We start from the raw sequence: 23,317 nt of genomic DNA on the forward strand, positions 1-23,317 counted from the left end.
TGAACGAATCTTTTATGTGACTCAAAAGAACGAGTAATCTCAGAGAGTGATTCGTTCATTTTGTGTTGGCCGCGCATGCGCAACCTCTGTTCGTTTGTTACGTGAAAACCGCATAGACGCTTTTTACAGTAAACAGAAATGATTAGTTAACCTTTCAACTCTTTTGGTCCGAGTTGTTCGTTCTTTTGTCAAGTGACAGCCGTATACAATATGCATTGCTCACACAGGAAACAGAAAGTTTAGTTCACCTCCTGAGTCATCTGGTCCGAGTCGATCGTTTTTGTGTCACGTGAAAGTATTACGCTAGCGTCTACGGCTGTCACGTGACAAAAGAACAACTGACTCGGATCAGAAGATTCCAGAGGTGAACTAAACTTTCTGTTTCTCAATTTGTCCTTGGCTGCATTATAATCTTTTCCTTATTGGGACTATAATAAAAGTTTGCGTAAGCAGACGTGTTAGAAGGAGATTTGGCTATTGAAAATGTAACATTTTAATTTAATTCTGCTCAAATGAACGAAAAGACTTGAAAAAAGATTTGTTCATTTTGCTGAATGAGTCTCAAAGATCCAAGTCAGCAAAATGATCCGATCTTCCCATCACTACAGTACATTTAAGTTAATCAGGTATGAGAGAACCCAAAATCGAATGTAACCAAATGCTAAAATGTAGTTAATAGCCTAATAATATCAACAAAAATAATATCTGGATAAATACACTGATGAAAAAATAAAACATTATTAAATGATACAATATTAATTTTCCATTAACCACTTTTAATGTATAAATAATATCTCTGACTAACTTTCATTTTGAAATGTTTATTTTTGCATTGTTTTAATCAATTGGCATGAAGGAGTTTAGTTTTTTTTAAGCTCCTCATTCCAAATCTGGAGAAATGCTGTCATCTCCTCCTCTATGTCGGTGCATTAGTTTTGTAGCCTATGTTAATTAAATTAAATTAACATAGCCAAAATATTTGGAAATATGTGAATGAAAACAAGTTTTGTTTCAGTAACAGTGCACATGCAATGTACAGATCGTGCAATTTTGTAATTATTTAAACATTACATTTTTCAAATTAAATTAATTGTTTAAATGATAACATAAAAGGATGGCAGGGTCATTTTATAAGGTTAGAATAGAGAGAGAGAGAGAGAGAGAGAGAGAGAGAGAGAGAGAGAGAGGAGAGAGAGGCCCTTTGTGAAGGTAACAAAATGCCCCTGGAAATCAAATATTGCCCCTTAATGGAAAAGTTGATTTCTGACCCTGGTTTCATCTGACCTAAACAGGAATTGAGAAAAGTAGCCCCCGTGATGTTTAAGTGAGTTTGTTTGGTGTTTTAGTGTTACAAGTTTAATTCCCCCCCAAAGTGCGTAAATCCCTCCCATATGAGCCATGTAAGGGGGGAATTCCCCCCATTTTCAGAATTAATTTTAGGCCCTGAGAAAAACAAAGGCACCGTTTGTTCCCCAGTTCTCATAGAAATAAATATAGAGGCCTAAAGGGTAAGAGTTACAGAACTCAACAGTCACTGAAATCACCAATGCATTTTCACAAAATTCTTTTTAACAAGACAATAGAATTTAAAGGAATATTCAGAGTTCAATACAAGTTAAGCTCAATCGACAGCTCAATCAACAGCATTTGTGGCATAATGTTGATTACCACAAAAATAATTACCACTTCTCCCAAAACTATGTTAGGCAAAAAATAAAATAATAATGGAAGTGAATGGGGGACAATCCAAAAACATTAAAATACTCACTGTTTCATAAGTAAAGCCACAAGACAATTTGCATGCAAACATTATTTTAGCGATTAAATCGCTCAATAACCTTTTCTGTGTGAAGTTATATCCAATTTTACAACTTTGTTGCCATGATGATATAACTCCTAAAACCCTAAAACATCTGTAAAAATAACGATTTAAACAACTTTTTATTTCGTTTTAACAAAAGAATTAATGTAAGGGTTTTTATAAAATTATAATCTTCGCATTTCTGCATTTACAACCCTCCAAAAATTGTCCATATTCACTTCCATTGTAAGTGCCTCGATTTTTGCCTTTTTCAATGAAAAGGAGGGAAAAGTCAAAATAATTTTTTGTGTTGATCAACATTGTCACAAATGCTGTTGATTGAGCTTAACTTGTATTGAAATATTTCTTTAAGATATGCTAGGGGAATTAACCCACCAAATTTAAGGTATTTGGAAAAAAATGTCTAATAATTATGAATCTGCAAGACACATAAATACAGTGACAGTTATGACTGAATGACAGTGCCATACTAAGATAATATAATATATTCGAAGATATCAGCAGTTACAGAAATATTCAAATCAGCCCGTCTGGCACCAACAATCATGCCACGATCCAAATCATTGAGATCACATTTTTTCCCCATTCTGATGGTTGATGTGAACATTAACTAAAGCTCCTGACCCGTATCTGCATGATTTTATGCACTGCAATGCTGCCACACAATTGGCTGATTAGATAATCGCATGGATGATTGTTGGTGCCAGACGGGCTGGTTTGAGTATTTCTGTAACTGCTGATCTCCTGGGATTTTCACATACAACAGTTTCTAGAGTTTACTCTGAATGGTGCCAAAAACAAAATACTTCCAGTGAGCAGCAGTTCTGTGGATGGAAATCCCTTGTTGATGAGAGAGGTCAACAGAGAATGGCCAGACTGGTTCAAACTGACAAAGTCTACAGTAACTCAGATAACCGCTCCGTACAATTGTGGTGAGAAGAATATCATCTCAGAATGTTATTCTGAGACGGGTTGGTGCCGTTTTGGCAGCACGAGGGGGACCTACAGAATATTAGACAGGTGGTTTTAATGTTGTGGCTGATTGGTGTATGAAATAGCACTTCACTTGTCATTAGGACCCTAATTTGATGTTTTCTGTTTCAGTTGTCCTTCAAGTGAAACGGTCCATAAACCTTCAGTTGTTTCTTGGTATTAGTGCTGAGACACTGACGTCAGGGTCACTCCACTCATGCTTAGAAACTGCAAAATTATGATGGAGCATCATGATATCATGGCTATTATTCCTCATAGGAGAAGAAGAAAGCAGCAGCAGCACATTTTAAGAACTAGGCTACACCTGCAGCCTAGACAGCAGAATGTGGACACAAAAGGTTGTGGGAAAAATAATCTACTTGATGTTACTTAAAAATTCAGCTGTAGGAAGTTATGGTTTCACAGGTATTCATGTTTGCATTCTTTCATATGTACAGAGCAGGAAACTCTACTCTTGTACCTATTCTTAGTGACATCAAAACAATCAATATTGTGTATGCATGTATTGTGTAGGGGACCAAAGGGAAAAGAAATATGTTTCAGGTCTCTTAGGGAGAAAAAAACTCTCTTGGCTCCAGAACCTACTAAAGCAGGATGCCCTTTAAATGATGGGACACCACACTAAAGTAGAAAATGATCACAAGATTACACAAAACGATAATGTGTTGCCTCATTATAGCATGTGTTAATAATGATTTGTGAATAACATGTGTTTTTATCTGTTGGCTATGTAAGGACATATGTAAAATAGCACAAACGTAAATGAGAAAAAAATTCAAATAAGTTCAAAGGTGCACTCTTACTCCCATCAGTCCCAGTATTACTTGTGGTTTTGGACTCTATACTGACACCTATCATCCTGTATACTGAAGTTTGTTTACTAAGTGCTGCTGGTTTACACTGAAGATGTTTGCTTATCTTATGTTTTGTTACTTTTAGTAGTTACTTTTGTTACTCCCATCCTACACACATCCCTATAATGGACATTCCTGGATTGAAACCAAAACCATTTTTGCACACTGTTATGCACTGGACTGCGACCACACAGCTGCGATTCGCAAGCTGTCTGCCGGCTGAACACCGCCTTGTGCTCGCACTTGATGTTGCGCAACTCACACCCTTTCATGACTACAGAAGGGATTTCTTGTTTGGACATTTTACCTTTCCACTTGCACTCATTCTTTTCAGACTGAATGAGTGCCATATCACCATCACTCTGGACTATACTGTTGACTCGAGCTCCGTTGTTGTTTGTAGTAAGCAGGGGTGGACTGGCCATCGGGAGGTGGGTCGGCTGCAAAACGGGGCCACGATATGCCGAAGGGGGCCACGAAACGATGCCGCAATATGCAGGAGATAGTGACACACATTACCAACACATTGAAAATCTCATTACTTGCAAAACTACTTTTAGTTTTAAGCTAGTTAAATAAACACGTTTTCAATCATATAACATTTATTTAAACACAAATAAACTGACTTTACGTTAACATCAGAATACATCTTGAGGAAATTAATCTTTATATTGCTGCTTATAACTCATGCAACTAACCAGAGTAGCAGTCTTAACAGAGTAGGCATCTCATACCTCAGATACTACACCCAATTGGTGCTGTGAACATCTCAAGGTTAAGAAAGCACTCCTGTCTGTTAATGACAGCCAGTTCATGAAAGAATCGTTCTTTCGGTGTACACCCAGTGCTCAGCTGTAGTCCTCTGCTAACCTGCTAGCTAATGCTATTGTGTTGAAATAGATTTGCTAATCAGCTGTGGGCCCACTTTTACCTACAATTGTGTAGAATTATGCAGATTGTTTGTCATTCTTACTATCATGAATAGTGATCAAGTGTGGAGATGGATTTATTTTTACAAACGGTAATTTTACATCTGCAGTCCACAGTAGTGCTCAGCTAACTTGCTATGTAATGTTATTGTTTTGGTAAGGGTTTATTATTCAGCTGTGGGACGGCTTTTACCTAAAACTGTGTAACAAAATGGTCAAGTCTTTATAATTATTTAATTACAAGCTGTAATGATATGATATGATATGATATTGACTTTATTGTCAGACAAGGCCTGAAATTTTTCTTGCGTGACAGTATGTTCATTCACAATTATTACTACATAAATCACTAGACCTTTATAAAAAAAAAAAAAAAAAAAGTTCTTATTTTTTGTGTGCCTTATTCAGTTCAAGGACGGCTTGATGCACAAAAGACTTCTTTAGACTCACTCGATTAAATCTCGATACCTTGTACCGACGGTTAGATGGTAAAAGTACAAATTCATTGTGCAGCACATGATTCAGGTCAGAAACAATATTATTGGCCAACCTTAAGAGGTTCTTATGATAGGACAGTTCATATACTTTTTCAAGAGGCTGACCTACAATCTTTGAACAATTTTTTATTTGGTTCACCAGCTTTGTTTTTAAACTAACAGACAAGCTCATATACCATACGGAATTACTATACTGTAAAACACTCGTGATCACAGACCTAAAGAATAATAACAGAATCTGTTTTCTTGCTCCAAAGGACATAAGACGTCGAAGGAAATAAATTCTCTGCCTTGTTTTTTACAGATACTGTCCGTATGATCTTTCCATGATAGCATATTATCTATCATTACTCCTAGGTATTTATATGTCCCTACCTGTCTGATAGTTTCATTATGTATAACAACAGGCAATGTATGAGCATTGGATGTTGACCCAAATACTATCTCTTCAGTTTTTTTTATATTAATAAAAAGGGCATTGTTGTCACACCGCTCTACCAATTTAGTCACCCCCTGTTGGTGCAATCCAGGGCACTCTGATTGTAATGTTATGGCCGCTATCGGTAGTCCATGGCTAACTTGCTCACTAATGCTCTAATACACCTGGTAATGTCCAACCGGGAGTAAGCCTCTGTTCTCCGTTCATATCACGGGCGAAAAAATTTCGGCTACACCCATTCCAGCAAAAGATGACTAATTTAGGTGCACTACGCATCAACAGTACATCAAGTCATTCGCAGAAGTTCTCAAGTCAACAGCACACTGATCCCGGGACAGCAGTTTTCGTTTCAACAATACACTGATCCCAGGACAGCAGTCCTCGAGTCAACAGTACACTGATCCCGGGACAGCAGCTCTCGGGTCAACAGTACACTGATCCCGGGACAGCAGTTCTCGGGTCAACAGTACACTGATCCCGGGACAGCAGTTCTCGGGTCAACAGTACACTGATCCCGGGACAGCAGCTCTCGCATCAACAGTACATCGAGTGGATCACAGCAGTCCTCAAGTCAACAGTACACTGATCCCGGGACAGCAGTTCTCGGGTCAACAGTACACTGATCCCGGGACAGCAGTTCTCGGGTCAACAGTACACTGATCCCGGGACAGCAGTTCTCGGGTCAACAGTACACTGATCCCGGGACAGCAGCTCTCGCATCAACAGTACATCGAGTGGATCACAGCAGTCCTCAAGTCAACAGTACACTGATCCCGGGACAGCAGTTCTCGGGTCAACAGTACACTGATCCCGGGACAGCAGTTCTCGGGTCAACAGTACACTGATCCCGGGACAGCAGTTCTCGGGTCAACAGTACACTGATCCCGGGACAGCAGCTCTCGCATCAACAGTACATCGAGTGGATCACAGCAGTCCTCAAGTCAACAGTACACTGATCCCGGGACAGCAGTTCTCGGGTCAACAGTACACTGATCCCGGGACAGCAGTTCTCGGGTCAACAGTACACTGATCCCGGGACAGCAGTTCTCGGGTCAACAGTACACTGATCCCGGGACAGCAGTTCTCGGGTCAACAGTACACTGATCCCGGGACAGCAGTTCTCGGGTCAACAGTTCACTGATCCTGGGACAGCAGTTCTCATGTCCACAGTACATCAAGTCGTTTGCAACAGTTCTCGAGTCAACAGGACACTGATCCTGTTGAATCACCTCTTGCTGATCAGTGAGCTGCTGATGAGCATGCCTGAACCATTAACTGACATACAGACTATATCTGAAGTTGTTATGAACTGGATCTTGGTTTCTGTAAAAAAAGGGCGAGTTAAGACTAGCTGAATCACTTTATGTGCTTTAGACATGTAGAACATCCACATTTGTATATCAGTGTCAATATGGGTGCTTTAGGTGCAAAACATTAATATAGGATGTATTGTAAGATCACTGAATGAATCGCATATAACAATAAACACCCATATTATTATAACTTAATTTAAAAAATGCAATAATCAGCAATATCCGCTAACAATATGGCTTTATTGAATGTGTTTGAGCGTGTGATCTACGACGCCGGTGTTGTGTACAGTGACGTCATCACGCGATGAAATGAACTGGTGAATCGGTTTTTTTTACTGGTTCATTGAAACGAACCGTCCGAAAAAAAAAAAAAAAAAAAAAAAAAAAAAAAAACCCGGAAAAGAATCGGACTTCCCATCACTACTGTCTGCAATGAGAACACGAAGAACCATCCATCTGTAGTGAAGATCAGTGATGGAGAAGGCAGGATTAACACGTGCACCAGAGTGGGTGTGCATTTGGAACTGTAATGCATTCAGGACCAATGTGTGTATTAATACAGCACACTCCTATACTATCTTTGTGCTCTTTATATCGCCAAACTAGATCCAGTCGGAAAAATGTCCCTTGCGCACTAATCTGACTGCCAGTGATAAAATGGGCTGGGCGAATTATACACAGCAGCAGGGGATGATAATGCATTGCAGACATTAAAATAATTTTGTTTATAAACTATTAGAAGCTAATATTCTCGTGATGTAACTGTATATTTCATACCTTTCTCTCCATGGCAGAAGGGTCCTGTAGCCGGTGGGTCGCGAGAGGGCAGCGGATGGATGATGAAGAAGAATCGGATGTGTGTCCGGGGCGATGGAAATAAAGTTCTTCACAGATTGAAGCACAGGCACACACTATCTGTTGCTCGTCCTGGAGTGACTGGACAGTCAAGTGTAGAGGCAGCGCTGTGAGCAGATGCAGCCGGAGACGGCGAGACCAAGTGCGTTATGCGCATGCGGCGCTGCTTCAATTAAAATTCGGGATTCGGAGGGACCGTCGTCAAATTACGCGCCGCTCACTGTGCGCCCGCCGTTAGAATCAGTCATTCATACTAACCATTAAAATGTAGACTGAACTTTATTGAATAGGCCTGAAACACGAAGCAACGCGCGCATAAAAAGTCCGCCAAACCTCTGCACAAGGCATGAGAGTAAATAGAAACCAGAATTGTTTAAAGGTGCACTCACAAATTTTTTCCTCATTAAAAAAAGTTTAACTCGTTTAGCAATTTTGTAATATATGTAGAAAATCATGGCCACTCACATTAAAATGAAGACTCCAGTCATATCAGTAATCTTATAAAAGTTGTTTTATTCTACATGGAGAGGGTCCGCACATGGGGGCTGCCATGATAGAATCACATGACCAGCCGAATACTACTCATTTAATCTCAGTAACCCTCCTGTTATTTGACTCATTGATTAAAGTAATCATCTCTGACTGTGAATACTAAATTTCTACAATGGCATCTGAAACTGAAAACTATTGATCTTAAATTATGTTGCATACAAGACGCTGTTGGGGGTGGTGTAAGTGGTAATACTCCTCAAAGCAGGGTGGTCATGTCCTATTCAGCAGTTGGATATGGGTTGTGTTGAATTGTGTCCAGCAGCAGAAGTTCTTCAGTTTCCGGTTTTGTCCAACCAGACATTCACTTGTAAGAATCCTACCAACAAGTTCAATGCCCACATTCAAATTCAACATCAAGTTTACTGACTATGTGCACAAAAACACATTATTCTTAAAGTTATAAATGCTTGTTCTTTGCTAATTCTAATTGATATACAATTCATAGTTTTAGGTTCTCACTATGTAAATATCCATCAGAACTGTAAAGATATAATAAAACAAGATTTTGTACTACCAAGCAAACATGCATTTATTTTTAATGTGGTTACAATGATTTTTCAAAATCTCATATCAATCCTGAACATCAAAATAATCAATGGCTGGCTCCTCTTTAGATGGTTTCATCCAAACGTTACTATTGTCGGCCCTGAAACAAATGTGAATAACAAATTATTTTACTGGTTGTGATACACTTTACACTCACCAAAACCCTTCATACTACCCTAATCCACAAACCATTTGGAAAAATGACTTTACAACTGTCCAGTTTGTAAAGATTGGTCTTGTTCGCAATCTGAAGAAGCAAAGCAGTAAGCGTTACGGTAACACTGTAAAATAAGATTACATTTGTTGTTAACATGAACAATACTTTTACAGCATTTATTAATCTTCATTAATTTCATCAACACATTTTAAAAATCAAAAGTTGTATATGTTAACATTAGTTAATGCACTATGAACTAACATGAACTAACAATTAACAATTATATTTTTATTAACTAACATTAACAAACAATAATAAATACTGTAACAAATATATTGCTCATAGTTAGTTCATGATACCTAATGCATTTACTTACATATGTGAACAAATGTAACCTTATTATAAAGTGCTACCAGCATTATTTACTATCATTGACAAGAAACTATGGATTAACTAGAGGACTAAAGCCAATTACACGTTCACATCTCAGTATTAGAAGCTGTATGAATACATAATCATTCTGATATTTTGTGACAAGTGATTAAAGAGTAATCAGCATCTGTGTGTGAACATACTTGCTGTGTTGTTTGATGTGGGCAATAGGAGGAGGAGCTCTGGTAACAGTTTCCCTTTCAATCAGAGCAGTCAGACTAGTGTAAGGACACACAGATTTCCCCCTGAAATAACATCCAAAATGTTCAAGAGTACCCTATGGTATTGACATGAGGGCACATGTTTAACTGTGATACTTGATCAGAGTATACGTGTTTTTTTTTCCATGCTTACCTACTGTAAGTAATACTATTTACCATTACAGTTTGGAAGATAGACTATTTTAACATCTGGCCTTCTAGTAATGGGTAATAACTCATGTATAAACTTAGTAGTTTGTGTGGAAGGTGTCTTTTCTTTGCTGACCTGATGGCAGTGACCACTACATTGCATTTGGGCTCGCTATCGTAGCTAATGCTTTCCACACCATATGACTCGGCTAACTCGTGAATAATTCTCCGGTGTTCACGCTTCATAGGTGGAAAACAGTGACTCCTTTTTGACTGTTTGCCCTGAGGAAATGCAGTCACACACCTCTGTAAAATAATGCTACAAGAAATTCTTGGGTAGTCTACTTTAAAAACAACAGTTTATGGTGCGTCTATGTATTCACATCTTACCTTGTTGGCAAGTTCAACTAAAGTCTTGATCTCCTCCTCAATATCACTGACAAACTTGAAATCTTTCCTGCATTTAAAAAATGAAAATGTTTGTTGTTTGAGTATTTTTCATAGATACCTCATTGATAGCAGGGGGAAAAAAATAAATGTTTTTTTTAATAGTCTGAAAACTCATCATCATAAAGTTTAGAGAACTCTCCATCTTTTACATGCACCTCAGGACTGCTGCCACATACTTGCATTTGGCAATGTTGTACTAGACTAAACATTTTACTAATTATTTAAGTATATTCTACACCTCAGTTTTTCTTTAAACAGTCAAAACAAATTTCTGCAAGAATCCAAACTCAACTGCCAATGCTTTAGGGCCCAGTTAATGGCGATGAGACAAGAACGTAAATAAAAAATATTTGTTCCTTAAAAGTGCAGTACCATTATTTGGAGTATGGATGCTTATAAAAACAGGCTTGATAGATGGTATACATTACACAGTACCTACTGGACCTATAAAGTTCTGTAAGGCTGTTTTATTCAAGTGTTTACAAACAAAAAGACTACAACAGAAGTGAAGTAAAACTCTTTAAATTGCTATTTAAAGCATGCATTAAAGGGATAGTTCACCCAAAATGAAAATTCTCTTATCATTTACTCACCCTCATGCCATCCCAGATCTGTATGACTTTCTTTCTTCTGCAGAACACAAACGAGGATTTTTATAAGAATATCTGTTGGTCCATACAATGCAAGTGAATAGGTGCCATAATTTTGAAGCTCCAAAATCCATATAAAGGAAACATAAAAGTTCTCCATATGACTCCAGCGGTTACATCCATATCTTCTGAAGCAATATGATAGGTTTGAGTGAGAAACAGATCAATATTTAAGCCCTTTTTCCATCACATTTTTGGTGATTCACAGTCTTAATGCATATCGCCACCTACTGGGCAGGGAGGAGAATTTATGATACAAAATGTACTTACATTTTGTTCTGTTTCTCACCCACACCTATCATATGGTGTTTGAACACATGGATTAAACCACTGGAGTCATATGGATTACTTTTATGCTCCCTTTCTGTGGATTTTGGAGCTTCAAAGTTCTGCCACCATTCACTTTTGAATGGACCTTACAGAGCTGAGATATTTCTAAAAAAATCTTCATTTGTGTTCTGCGGAAGAAAGAAAGTCATACACATATGGGATGCAAAGAGGGTGAGTAAATCATGAGAGAATTTTCATTTTTGGGTGAACTATTCCTTTAAGTCATTTGTTGTGTCATCCTGAGCTTTTCCAAGTATTTGATATTAACCATACTCCAAGCCATTGCTTTATGTACAGTTGTTGCATTCTTGTACTATGTTAGAAACACACTGGTAGAAAATCTGAAATATGTTTATAAAACCTTGCATCCTCCTTAAGAGTGTCACTATATTTGGAAGACATGGACTTGTTAAAGGGATCCACTGATTGGTCAATCTGCAGGGCCTCAGCCAAGCGTCTACAGGCAAAACAGAACACATGAGTAAAACCACAGCACCCACACATTAACCCATCTACTGTAGTTCTACACACAGGCACAGATAAAGCAAAATAATATGGTTATAAAAGAAGCCTGTGCCATCTTTATGTTCACCTGTTTCTCTCCAGTGTAGCACACTCTTGATCACACTCCAATCTGAAAGACAGTTTTATATGAAAAGGTTAATCTACAACTGATGTGCCTTACCTGCAACCAAAATCATCATACCTGTTAAAATGCTACAGAGGGCAATAAATAAACAGTAGAAAAAAAATAAACCTGTCTGTAGTGTACCTGGCCTTTTTCTGTTCCTTCTTTGTGAGCTGCCCAATGTCAACTGACTCTCCCAGCTGCATATCTGACAGCTTACTGGCCATGGAAATAGCTGCATATCTGCAGAACATAGAAATGCAAATTGTTTTTAACCTCAGACAAACGAGAATTTTCAACATCAAACCAAAGTGCTGTTGAACCATCAGCGACTAAGAAAAAGACCTACAGTTGTACAAAACACTTCTCTGGTGATTCTGCCAATTTATCAACACAAAGTAACTGAACTTTACAGATCATCCCTACTGTACTGAATTGAAGGCTTTAATAGCTCTAACCTTTGGTAGGAACTGGCTGCCTCAGCACAAGGCATTGTCTCCTTCTTACGGCCACAGTCACACTGCAGTGCCACCTAGAGGTTGAAAGTGGGAAATAAATGTGTAACAAAGCTCACCATTCTGTAAATTGTTTACAGATTTCTGATGATAATTATTGTGATTACTTTTTTGTAAAGAACAAATGTGTGCAGAAAACAAGTGTTTAAAAGGTTAAATGGTATATTCAAGGAGAGTTTTTCACACTTGTATAATCAGAAATGTTGCTCTTTTGATCTGATCAATCTACGAATGGCTTACTTACAGTGGTCTCTGCACAATGAACTGGGATATACGAGTGTATTATAACATGAAAAAAAACCCAACAACTTTAAATCTACAATTCATCTGAAAATTAATCCTTTAAAACTATTTTTAAGTTAATTGGAAAGCTGTGGAACCCCCTTTTAGTGATACTTTTCCATTTCATCCCAACGCTCTCATAATCTATAATTTAACAGCTGCCTTCAAAAAACATGTCACTGTTTTGTTTTTCCATTTACACTTGTTATGAATAACCAGTCATATAGTATGTAATGTACTGTGGACGTTTGTCTGTGAACATGTCCTAGATCACAAGCACCCTGCAGAGCTTTTCAGATGAGGAATCAAATTAATCGGATCAGGTTACAGCTGAAGAAACAAAGCAAGTAATGCCTCAAGCAATAACAGCATGTTCCACTACTATCCCATAGAGTGAATCTGGGATGAGTACCTTGGCACTGCAAATAGTAGGTGGACAGAGAGTGCCTGTGTGGCAAGGAGCTCCACAGGGGTGCCCGCAGCCAGGTTTAGGATGAGCACATGGCTGCTTACAGTCTCCCTCAGCCTGGCATTCCCCACGATGACATATCCTCTTACAGCGGTGAGAACCGCAGGGTAAAAGCTTATCACATAGTAAACCACACGAGATGTCCTGCAGGTGGCATGGGATATTACTCCTTTGCTGGTGAGACATGTGACAATGGAAGGGAAGGCAGATGAGATTATTTACTTTACTCTTTTTGCTATTATTTATTCATTTTATTTTAATTATAGAAAAATCATATTTTTATTTTAATATTAATGTTAAATGGGTCATGATATGCAATTTTTTTTAAATAATATTATCTTCCCTAAAGTCCACTGATAAAGACAGTGAAGTTTTTTTCCACCAAAATTATAATTTTCCACCCCGTTTCTGGCCCTCTGTCTGAAAGGCTCGGTTTAGCCTTAATACAGCGATAAACATGACAACGGTCAAAGACGTCTGTGTAATGCATGTTATATGCACAAAAAAAACTTCAAAATAGTCCAGATGGGTCCCCTTTGGTGTTCAGGAATAGTTGGTCCCACTAGGTCTGTCTATCTCCCTCTCTGTTTACGATACAAACTGAGCGCCAGTGGGCGGGGCCAAGGGTGCAATGACGTTGTGGGGCTGATAAATACAACTGAGCAATGTCTCGTGACGTCACGAACACAGTTTTCAAAACGTTTCAGAAAGGTAGGAACTATATATGCTCTTTTTCGACTGGGGAGAAAGTTTTGAGTTCTGAAATTTACAGTATGTTTTTATAGTACAGTTACCTCTTATATGTCTTAATATCAAGGAAAATGCGATTTTCCATTTCAGAAATATATATATAATTTAACAACAAATAATTTTAATAGGGATTAATAGTTTAAACAAATTTTTTTTTATATATGTTTTACTTAATTTAATTTAAAATAAAAGTTTGACCAAATGTATTGATACCTCATGATTACCCATGCACCACTTCTTGGTGAGGTAGGTACAGGGAGGACATATCTCGTCACTATGGCAGGAATGGAACACTATGGCAAAATCATATCATAAATCATCAGTTGCTAAACCATGTTTCTGGAATTCATTGTATGACAATTCAGTTCATCATATACTTGTGTTTGAATTTGTATTTAAGTTTGAAACACAGCAATATGTAAGCTGAAAAAAGGCAGGTGTAGGGACAGACAGACTGAAAACTTTAAAGAATATCTCCTGACATCTTAAGGAATATTTATTATAATTTGTGCAGGCAAGTGACCCGAGTACCTGGGTGATCACATTCATGCCTGCGTGTACACAGGTTTTTACATTCAGGAGGTCTGGTTCCACAAGGGACAGGCGGGTACAGCACAGTCTCCCCACAGTAACACGGCAACTCATCAAAACCTAAGAGAAAGCACGCACAGCGCTCAATGTGATGAAAAGAGGAGATGGACATTATTGGAGGGCAAACCCCTTAGAGAACAAGTGATGGGATTCAAGACATCAACACTGATGGTAAAGCTTACTGGCTTGCCAACAAGGCTGGCAGTTGCCACGATGACAAAGCTCTTGACACCGGTGCAGACCACAGTTGAGCTTGTAGCCACAAATCATTGAGCAGTTATGCTCCACATCCTGACAAAGAGATGGTACACTTGATAAACCTTTCTTAGGACTAGCGCACAAAGATATAGACTTTCAACACAACACAAAAAGGACTCACCACACAGCACAACTCTCCACACTTGTGCCTGCCACAGGAGCGCTTCTTGTTGCAGCGTTTCTCACAGGTAAACACCATGTCTTCTGTAGAGAAAAACACAGAAGCATCAAAATGGCAACTCCAGTACACATTCTTCATCTTACATAAATATTTTATGCAATCATCCAGTGCCTTACCTTCAGTCTGAATTGCTGCACAAGAAACTTCCTATAAAGTGAGAACATCTAGTATGAATTAGGTTTGTGGTATTCAGAACTTTCCTGACCTCTGTGCAGCTGTACAACTAACCTTGCTGTTACTGCCACATCTGCATTTAATAGTGGAGGTCAAAGAGCAGGGTCCACAGCTGTCCTCATGGCAGAACTTTTCACACAGGTGGACTGAACCTACAGCAGATCGGAGAAAAAGCGCAACAGAAATATCAACTTGGTCTCATAGAATCGCACTACTATAGTTACATTTTTGCAAAACGAGTCTTTCGTGCCTCGTTCTACGTATCGCTGCAGTTTTCTGGTGAAATAAACACGTGAGGTGCAAAAACAACTAATTTAATTCACTTTCACTCAAAACACAAGTAAAACTGTCCCCAACACAATAATTTCTTGTGACATCTAAACACATTTACTATAACACATGATTTAAAATACAACACATTTGACCACTTATTTAAGTATGGTGCAACTGATATGTTGGACTTCGAACGTGGAAGACTGGGGTGCGAGTCCACACATGAGCCGAAAGTGTCATAGAGACACCACAAAATGATGTGGTTGATTCAGCATTTCGTTTTAGATCTCACATTCGCTTTTATGACACTTTCGGTGTTGTTTAGGTATCAGATTTAGGGTTAGGACATCGGTTTTGTTTATTTAAAACTAGAAAAACAGATGCTCTATCATCTCACATTTGCTTTTCATGACACTTTGTTAGGTTTCGGATAAAGGTTTTGGTTAGAGAGGCAGGTTTTGTTTATTTTAAAACTCCATATAGCATTAACCTTAAAAAAAAAAGTAAAAACTCTTTTTGGTAGTACATTTATAGTTCACCCAAAAATGAAAATTTTCTCATCATTTATTCACCCTTTTTTACTCTAAATCTCCACTTTGACATTCACTTTCAGATGTGAAAGTGAAACTAAACACCACATTACTTTCAGATGTAAAAGTGAAAGTGGAGATTTACAGTAAAAAAAGGACTTAAATGTTCATCTGTTTCTCACCCACACCTATCACATCACTTCTGAAGATATAGATTTAACCACTGGAGTCTTATGGGTTACTTAAATATTTCCTTTATGTGATTTTTGGATTTACAAAGGTCTGGTCACCATTCACTTGCATTGTATTGACATACAGAGCTGAAATTTTCTTCTAAAATCTTTGTTTGTGTTCAGCAGAAGAAAGAAAGTCAAACATATCTGGGATGCCATGAGGGTGTGTAAATAATGGGAGAATTTAAATTTTTGGGTGAACTATCCCTTTAATTTGCTTTTAGCGCCCCTCAGTGGATATTTTCCCTCGAAACTGCAGCGATACATGTAATGAACCACATTATTTCATTCTAAAGATGTGTGACTTCATGCTCAACTGGAATGCCATTATTAACACCCAAACTGTAGTTATTTACAATATCAGACACATACCGGCATCCCCACATGGCAGTGGCTTGTTGCAGGTCTTGCCACAGGAGGGGATCGAGTCAGTACAGGTCTTTCTCTCTGGATAGCCGAGCTCTAGAAGCTTAGAGAGAGGAGTCTGCCCACACGAGCAGCTGCGGACCAGCCTAGGGCTGCGTGAACATGGCTGGCACTGTCCAGGGTGGCATGACTGCTCACAGCGATGGGACTGGCAGTCTAGCATCCTAGAACAACACATTCAGAAATGAGAGCCAAATATGCATGCAAAATAAACTAAGTACAATGCCTATAGAAAATATCCCAAAGCACAGAGTTGATATAATTAATCCATTAATAAAAAAATTCTATAACACAAAAAGTGTACAGTCTGAAGGGATCATAAAACTGAGGACCTCAGTGGAGATTATACAGTACATTAGAACATACTTTCCACATGGCTTGCAACAGGAGAAATATCCTGATCCATCAAAACTCTCACGATCAGTCCCACAAGCCACCTTCCTGAATACCACGCCACAGAAGCATGCTAAGAAAGGGTACAATGGCATGAGAACATTGCAGGTGGATGACAACACATAAAATTAGATGACAATAGAAATAAGATAAGAAAAACACTGAAAAGAAAAATTAAATAAAACAAGAATGAAAAGAGACTCACGATACAAGGATCACTTACCTTGTTGGACAAGAAGTTGGCAGGGTTGGCATTGCCCTGAGTGGCACACCTGGGCACAGGAGTGCTCTGAACAGTTGAGCAGAGCCCCACAGACTTCTTCACAGCGCAAAGGTCCTGTCTGACTGCAACGCATCTGCTTACTGCACACACACATGGAAATCTGTGGGTTTTTTTGTTGGTTTTTTTTTTTGGCATGTGTATATCTGGGCAAACGCTCACACACAGAAGTAAGAAGTAATAGTAAATAGTACTTCATTCTCCCACAAACGCAGGACTTGGTGATAAAAGCAGGACATTGTGGGCAGGGCCCTGGGTGGCACAAGCTACAAAAAGCAAGAGAGAGACTCATGAAAGAATGTCAATATAACTAATTGTTGAAAAAGCTGCATTGAATGTACAGTAGGGCTGCAGATTATGCTCTCTTACATATTGCAGGGGTGGTTGCATTCCCCTCCACTCCTCTTCTTTCCACACATATCTCCACAGCTATGAGGAATCTCAGTTCGCTGATACTCAGGATTGGTCACCTTCCCTGTCATTAAATTTCAAGTTGAAGGAAAAATATACCAATATATAACCCATAGATTTTAATTCTACAATGAAAGTGTAGCACTACTACAACATTATATATTAAAAATGTAAAGCCAGATGATAATTTTATGAATGACAAGAGATCCACAGCATAACAGGGTAATCTTACCACAGAAGCAAGTATAGGCATTTGGGGCTTTCAGTGCCACATGCTGGCATGCAGGACAACGCCAGCCTTCACTGCCATCTGTAAATATTGAACAATTTGAATTGATTATTAAACTATGGTTATTTTTGTATAACTGATATAGTATGTTGGGGTTCACCCAGAGTATGGGTTTGCATTTAATGTGGAATCCAGTATGGTGGCACTAGGGGTGTAACGATATGACATTTTCACGGTATGATAACCATCACAAAAATTACAACGGTATTACGGTATCACGGTACTGAAGTGCATTGATGATATTATTACAGTTTAATATTTGATCATGAAATATGTCTGTTAAACACAGAGAAATATTTCAGTAATAACCAATTCTTGAACTTTATTTTGGATTTCTTCAACTTTAATCCTTTAACTTTTGAGCTTGAACATCAGGACACTCTCCACTCGTGCTGCACTTCTGATGTGCTCGTGATGCGCTGCGCTCGCGACACCTGCATGTCGCCTTTAAAACTGAGTGACAGTCGAATGCAACACGAGGAGGTGCAATTTAAAGATTTATTTTATCTCGCCAAGTTTATATGATGCTGTAAATGTCGCCGATTCTGTCTTAAACCGATTTGGATTTTAGAAAAGTTCTGATAAAATCTGTCTTTATATTCATGCAATACCATCAATGTGAAGATTTCAACAGTATGATAACCGTCCATTTTAAAACCGAGGTATATCGTGAAATCTTGAAACTGTTTCATCCCTAGTTGTTACTATTCTTCTTGTACAGTAAAGTCAACGGTGAGACAGCTGACGTACCATCAGCTTGAGACGCAGGTGAGCGAGCCCATTTCTTGATGCAGTTAAGATGGAATACGTGAAAACAGCTCTGACAGCTCCAAACTGGGGCCATGAGCCGAATTACCTCACAACAGACCATACACTCATACTTCTCCTCTGTCAGCTGCTCAATTAAACAGCCTGTAAATACAGACAATACACAAATATAGACATCGGTAAAAAGATCACCACTAAGACATATTATAAGTTAATTTGTTCCGATAAAAGATTTGTCCATGCATCATTATTATAACACAAGTATCAGTGTTATTATTCTTAACGAAAACTTAAAACAAAAATGAATAATAATAAAAAATTGTTAACTGAAATAAAAACATAAAACAGAATACTGTACATAACACAAAAACATAATTGGAAAAAAACTGAAATGAAACTATACAATTTTTAAATGATATCAGTCATTTAGTCCTAAAATAAAAATGAAATATACTAAAACAAAAAACAAAAACAATGGGGGAAAAAATACAACTAAAACTAACAGTCATAGAGTGAAAACGAAACAAAAACTATACTGAATTGAAAGGACAAATTGTAAATAATAAATAAAAATGAATCAAAAATTCAATTCATCACTTTGACAAATATATACATGAAAGCGGGTATTGAATGAAACCATATGAGAGTGTAGCTGTTGGTTCTGGAACAGTGTTGTATCACAGCACATACTGCTTTATGAAAATCATTTGTAAAAAATGGCCAAATCCAAGATGTGCACTATTAGTAAAAATCATGTTCTCTAGCTCTTTACCTGTCTGTGTTTCTTTGCTCTTGGGTGGCTCCATGCGTTTCACTGGTCCTGTTCTTCGACCGCGACCTCCATCTCTCCTCAGCCCTGGATTCTGCAGTAATGTTTTTTTCCCTTTCCCACCTCTTCCACTCCAGTTTGATTTGTCCTCTATACCAAGCTCCCCTTCTACACCTCTCCTTTCCTCCTCTCTATTCTGAGTGGGTTCTCTTTCCCTCCAGTTTCCCTGAATCCCATGATTGGGCACAGATCCTTTTTTATGGAAATTGGTCTGCAGGCGCCGGTCTCCAACTCTCCATCCCTTGTTGTTACTCTGGTCAGGCTTTAGTTCTGGATGTTCTCTAGCCCCAACAGGCTTCTTGACTTCTCCAGAAGCCTGGTTCTCCTCCCTATTGCTGGGAAGAGGCTCCTTTATAGATCTCTCATCCCTCCCTTTATTGGGCTTCTTCTGTCGGCTGCCTTGATAAGACTTTCTTGTGTCAGCCTCTACAGGTAGTCTTTCCTGCCTCTCCCCATCTATGGATCTGCTAGAACTGGGGGTGTGGGGTAGCTGACCATGACCAGCTCCACGCTCCCTTCCTGGGCAGTCGGTATCACTTGAAGGTTTTGTCCATCTTTCACACTGGGGACGTTGCTCAGTATATCGTCTAGCATCACCTCGTCCACCTCTCTGTCTCCCGCCTCTGCCTCCCCTCACGCCTCCTCTGATGGAAAGTTCAGGAGGGGGTAGTGCATTGTTCTCAGAGTTTACAAACACATTTTCCCCATGATTAGACTGTCTAAATCGCTGATGTGGCTTGGCATGATGAGCCCTCCAGTCCTGACAGTTGTCCAGCTGCGTATTGCGTCTTCTAAAAGGTGGATGGTTGGGTTTAACTTGTGGCACAAACTCAGCAGACTCAGGATTCAACTTTGATGCGTCTAAAATTCATAAAAAATAGTTACCATTAGAGTAGATCATTCTCTGCCCTTTTACTTCATACTATACTCAGGGTTGGGAGGGTTACTTTTTAAATGTATTCCACTACAGATTACAGAATACATGCTGTAAAATGTAATTTGTATTCCGTTAGATTACTCAAGGTCTAGTAACATATTCTAAATACTTTGGATTACTTCTTCAGCACTGGTAGATTTTTTCACTTGTTTTGACCATAAAAAACTCTGTCAGTACAGTAAGACAAAATACACGTTAAAAATACATTCTCTGAAAAACCTAAATATCTTATGCAGTGTTGTTTCTAAAACAAGATAAATGAAATTGATCTTGTTTTAAGGATTTTTAGATATTTTTGCAGGAAAACAATACAAAAATTATTATCAAGAATATGATTTTTGCTCTAATATCAAAGGTCTTACTAGAAAAAAAGAAATTATGATCCAACATGAATTTTCTTATAAAAAAATATGATCATGCCTGGTAACGTGCATGTAAAATGGCTAGAAATAGCACTTTAGCTTCAGCATAAATCTGACAATTTACACAAGGTTTATTTCTATTTCTTGTGCTCCAAACTTACTTCAAACGTACATCTCTGTCTGCTCGTATGAATGTAACACATCATAAGAAAGTGTTTCACTGCTGTTCAAATGCTCTTTGGATCTCATCATTTATATGTATAAATGTTTTCCATCTGAAAGGACTAAATATTAAATGAAACAAATGACAATAAAATGCAAAGTAATCTCTTCAGTAATCAAAATAAATTCTGAATGTAACTGTATTCTAATTACCAATGATTTAAATTGTAACTGTAGTGGAATACAGTTACTTATATTTTGTATTATAAATATGTAATCATCAATACATGTATTCCGTTACTCCCCAACCCTGACTATACAATTATATTTACAGCAATGACTAGATCCTTTGAGTTTATTGCAGGTACTGTACATTCATACTGACGTCAGCTTTTTTGTAACACACTGTAACGTCGCATGGAAAAGACAGAAAACCTGCGTTTCTCTCTGCTGTCAAAGGTCTGTCGAACACAGAGAAATAGGATTCATCCATTAGCAAGCAACCAGCATTTTATGCAATTAACTTGTTACATTAACAAATTTCCACCATGTCTTCGCGGCCGCACGTGACGTGACGTGACGGCTGGCAAAATACTCAAGTTTAAAGGATCATAAGAAAACCACACTGATTTATATAAAAAATAATACTGTGGGAAAACAGTTCAGAGGGCTTTAAAGTTTAATATCGTAACGCATATAAAATATACACAATTCAATTCAGCTAGCCGCTATGTTTGTTAGCCATAACTAACGGCTTACCTGTAACGGAGGCTTCCGCCATCCAGCCGGACTTAACGATAATTTAACTGAAGCGTCCTTGAACTGTTGGATATATGATAATATAGTGAAAGGCCGATAAAGAGAGGAATCGTTTATCAACTACACTCTGGAGGCAAGTTGTACTGAGAATGCTCGCCCAGTCAGAGCGCAGGTCCCTGACACTGAGACACGTGACTTGAACGTCACAGCCTTGACGTGAGGCGGTTGATATATGGAAGTATTTTAATGACAAATGTCTTTGAAAATAAATGTAAAAAAAAAAAAAATAATTTGCACTAATTGCAAAATAAAAGCATTGCATTGATGGAAAAGTTCACCCAAAAATGAAAATTCTCTCATCATTTACTCACCCTCATGCCGTCCCAGATGTGTATGACTTTCTTTCTTCTGCTGAACACAAATTATGATTTTAGAAGAAGATCTCAGCTCTGTAGGTCCATACAATGCAAGTGAATGGTGATCAGAAATGTGAAGGTCCAAATATCATGTAAAGGCATCATAAAAATAATCCATGATACGACTCCAGCAGTTAAATCCATGTCTTCTGAAGCGATCCAGTCGGTTTTGGGTGAGAACAGACAAAAATGTAATTCCCTTTTCACTATAAATCTTGACAGCAGTCTCCCTGGCGATCATGATTTCAAGCTTGATTACACTTCCTATAGCGCCATCTAGCTCTGGCATATGTCAAGCACTAGGAACTGTAATCGATTTTGAAATCATGATAGTGCTTAGAGACTTCAATGACAAGATGTACAGTGAAAAAGGAGTTATGTTTTTTTTCTCACCCAAAACCCCCAAAAAGTTATACACATCTGGGATGGCAAGAGGGTGAGTAAATGATAAGAGCATTTTCTTTTTTGGATAAACTATCCCTTTAAAGGTGCACTAAGTACGTTTTTGCTCATTAAAATGTTTTACTGCTACAAGACTTCACCACTAGCTGGTGTAATCAGGTGTTGATGAAGAACAAGAGCAACAGGGAGAGGACCTGGGCAATTGCCAGTTTTGATAAATAATTGAAACTAATTTGACAATAAACAATAAAATAATTTTAAATAGTTTATTCAGTCTGACACGCCATTTGACTCTGTCTGTCATCTTCCGTTTTAATGTACAACAGTACCTGAGAGAGGCAATGGTCAGGGCAAAGTGTTTCTGATTTTTAAGGAACTAAATTTTGGATAGTGAATATTTATTATTGAATTTTAAATTATGACATTTTGGGTGAACTGCGAATTTTGTGCGAAATTGGAATATTCACAGCTTAAATATACAACCATACAGAATTGCATCCCCCGAAATGCAAGCACTGTTAATGCAATGCATTTATTTTTCAATTAGTGCAATTCAGCGTTTTTTTGTTTTGTTGTTGTTTCAAATACATTTGTCATTAATATACTTCCATTTGACAAAGATGAATTATTTACCGAATAGTTGATTTATCATGAACTAGTGTGAATAGTAGGCTACTATTTACCGTGCGGTTACTGAAACAACCTCTAATTTGCAGAACTGACATTAATTCATGTATAAGGATTTTAGAATGAAGGCTTTTAGGCCAAATTACACTACAATGCCTACACAAGTTATTTACATGTAAACATTGTTTCTCATTTTGCTTTAC

The 23,317-nt window shown here is 38.1% G+C and overlaps 2 protein-coding genes across 6 annotated transcripts in view; both read right to left on the reverse strand.

Moving 5' to 3' along the window:
- The window catches only part of smarcd3b (SWI/SNF related, matrix associated, actin dependent regulator of chromatin, subfamily d, member 3b), a 52,361-nt gene extending 44,270 nt beyond the window's left edge, over nucleotides 1-8,091 (reverse strand). The window contains exon 1 of the mRNA XM_051662423.1: nucleotides 7,625-8,091. Coding sequence (XP_051518383.1) covers nucleotides 7,625-7,636 — 12 coding nt within the window. The 5' untranslated portion in view covers nucleotides 7,637-8,091. The remainder of the gene's footprint in view (nucleotides 1-7,624) is intronic.
- Nucleotides 8,092-8,198: 107 nt separating this feature from the next.
- Nucleotides 8,199-21,857, reverse strand: nfx1 (nuclear transcription factor, X-box binding 1). Of its 5 annotated transcripts, XM_051661659.1 has the most exons (25): nucleotides 21,670-21,857; nucleotides 19,393-20,310; nucleotides 18,603-18,764; nucleotides 17,796-17,873; nucleotides 17,522-17,627; nucleotides 17,347-17,418; nucleotides 17,096-17,235; nucleotides 16,846-16,945; nucleotides 16,426-16,643; nucleotides 15,072-15,169; nucleotides 14,960-14,990; nucleotides 14,784-14,866; nucleotides 14,587-14,695; nucleotides 14,345-14,464; nucleotides 14,027-14,106; nucleotides 13,007-13,237; nucleotides 12,256-12,329; nucleotides 11,942-12,040; nucleotides 11,762-11,803; nucleotides 11,531-11,626; nucleotides 10,130-10,196; nucleotides 9,876-10,021; nucleotides 9,533-9,634; nucleotides 8,958-9,047; nucleotides 8,199-8,570 (listed from the first exon to the last, which is right to left on the reverse strand). In XM_051661659.1, exons 1-24 carry the CDS (start codon nucleotides 21,689-21,691, stop codon nucleotides 8,972-8,974), a joined length of 3,270 nt encoding a protein of 1,089 aa, XP_051517619.1. In that variant the 5' UTR covers nucleotides 21,692-21,857; the 3' UTR covers nucleotides 8,199-8,570; nucleotides 8,958-8,971. The 5 variants fall into 5 exon arrangements, 3 of the variants coding, with proteins under 3 accessions (XP_051517619.1, XP_051517466.1, XP_051517544.1); XM_051661506.1 differs by lacking the exon at nucleotides 8,958-9,047 and having other exon boundaries at nucleotides 8,199-8,900; XM_051661584.1 differs by having other exon boundaries at nucleotides 8,199-9,047.
- Nucleotides 21,858-23,317: the final 1,460 nt, after the last annotated feature.

The sequence above is a fragment of the Myxocyprinus asiaticus genome, chromosome 1, assembly GCF_019703515.2.
Source record: "Myxocyprinus asiaticus isolate MX2 ecotype Aquarium Trade chromosome 1, UBuf_Myxa_2, whole genome shotgun sequence".
Classification (NCBI taxonomy): domain Eukaryota; kingdom Metazoa; phylum Chordata; class Actinopteri; order Cypriniformes; family Catostomidae; genus Myxocyprinus; species Myxocyprinus asiaticus.

What these genes read in the sequence shown, in the direction of transcription:
- nfx1 (XM_051661506.1), bottom strand. Translation starts at nt 21,691, where the DNA reads ATGGCGGAAGCCTCCGTTACAG. An exon ending in GGCGGAAGCCTCCGTTACAG is followed by an intron (nt 20,311 to 21,669) that starts GTAAGCCGTTAG and finishes TATGAATTTTAG; the next exon opens with ACGCATCAAAGTTGAATCCT. An exon ending in TGCCTATACTTGCTTCTGTG is followed by an intron (nt 17,628 to 17,795) that starts GTAAGATTACCC and finishes ATTTAATGACAG; the next exon opens with GGAAGGTGACCAATCCTGAG.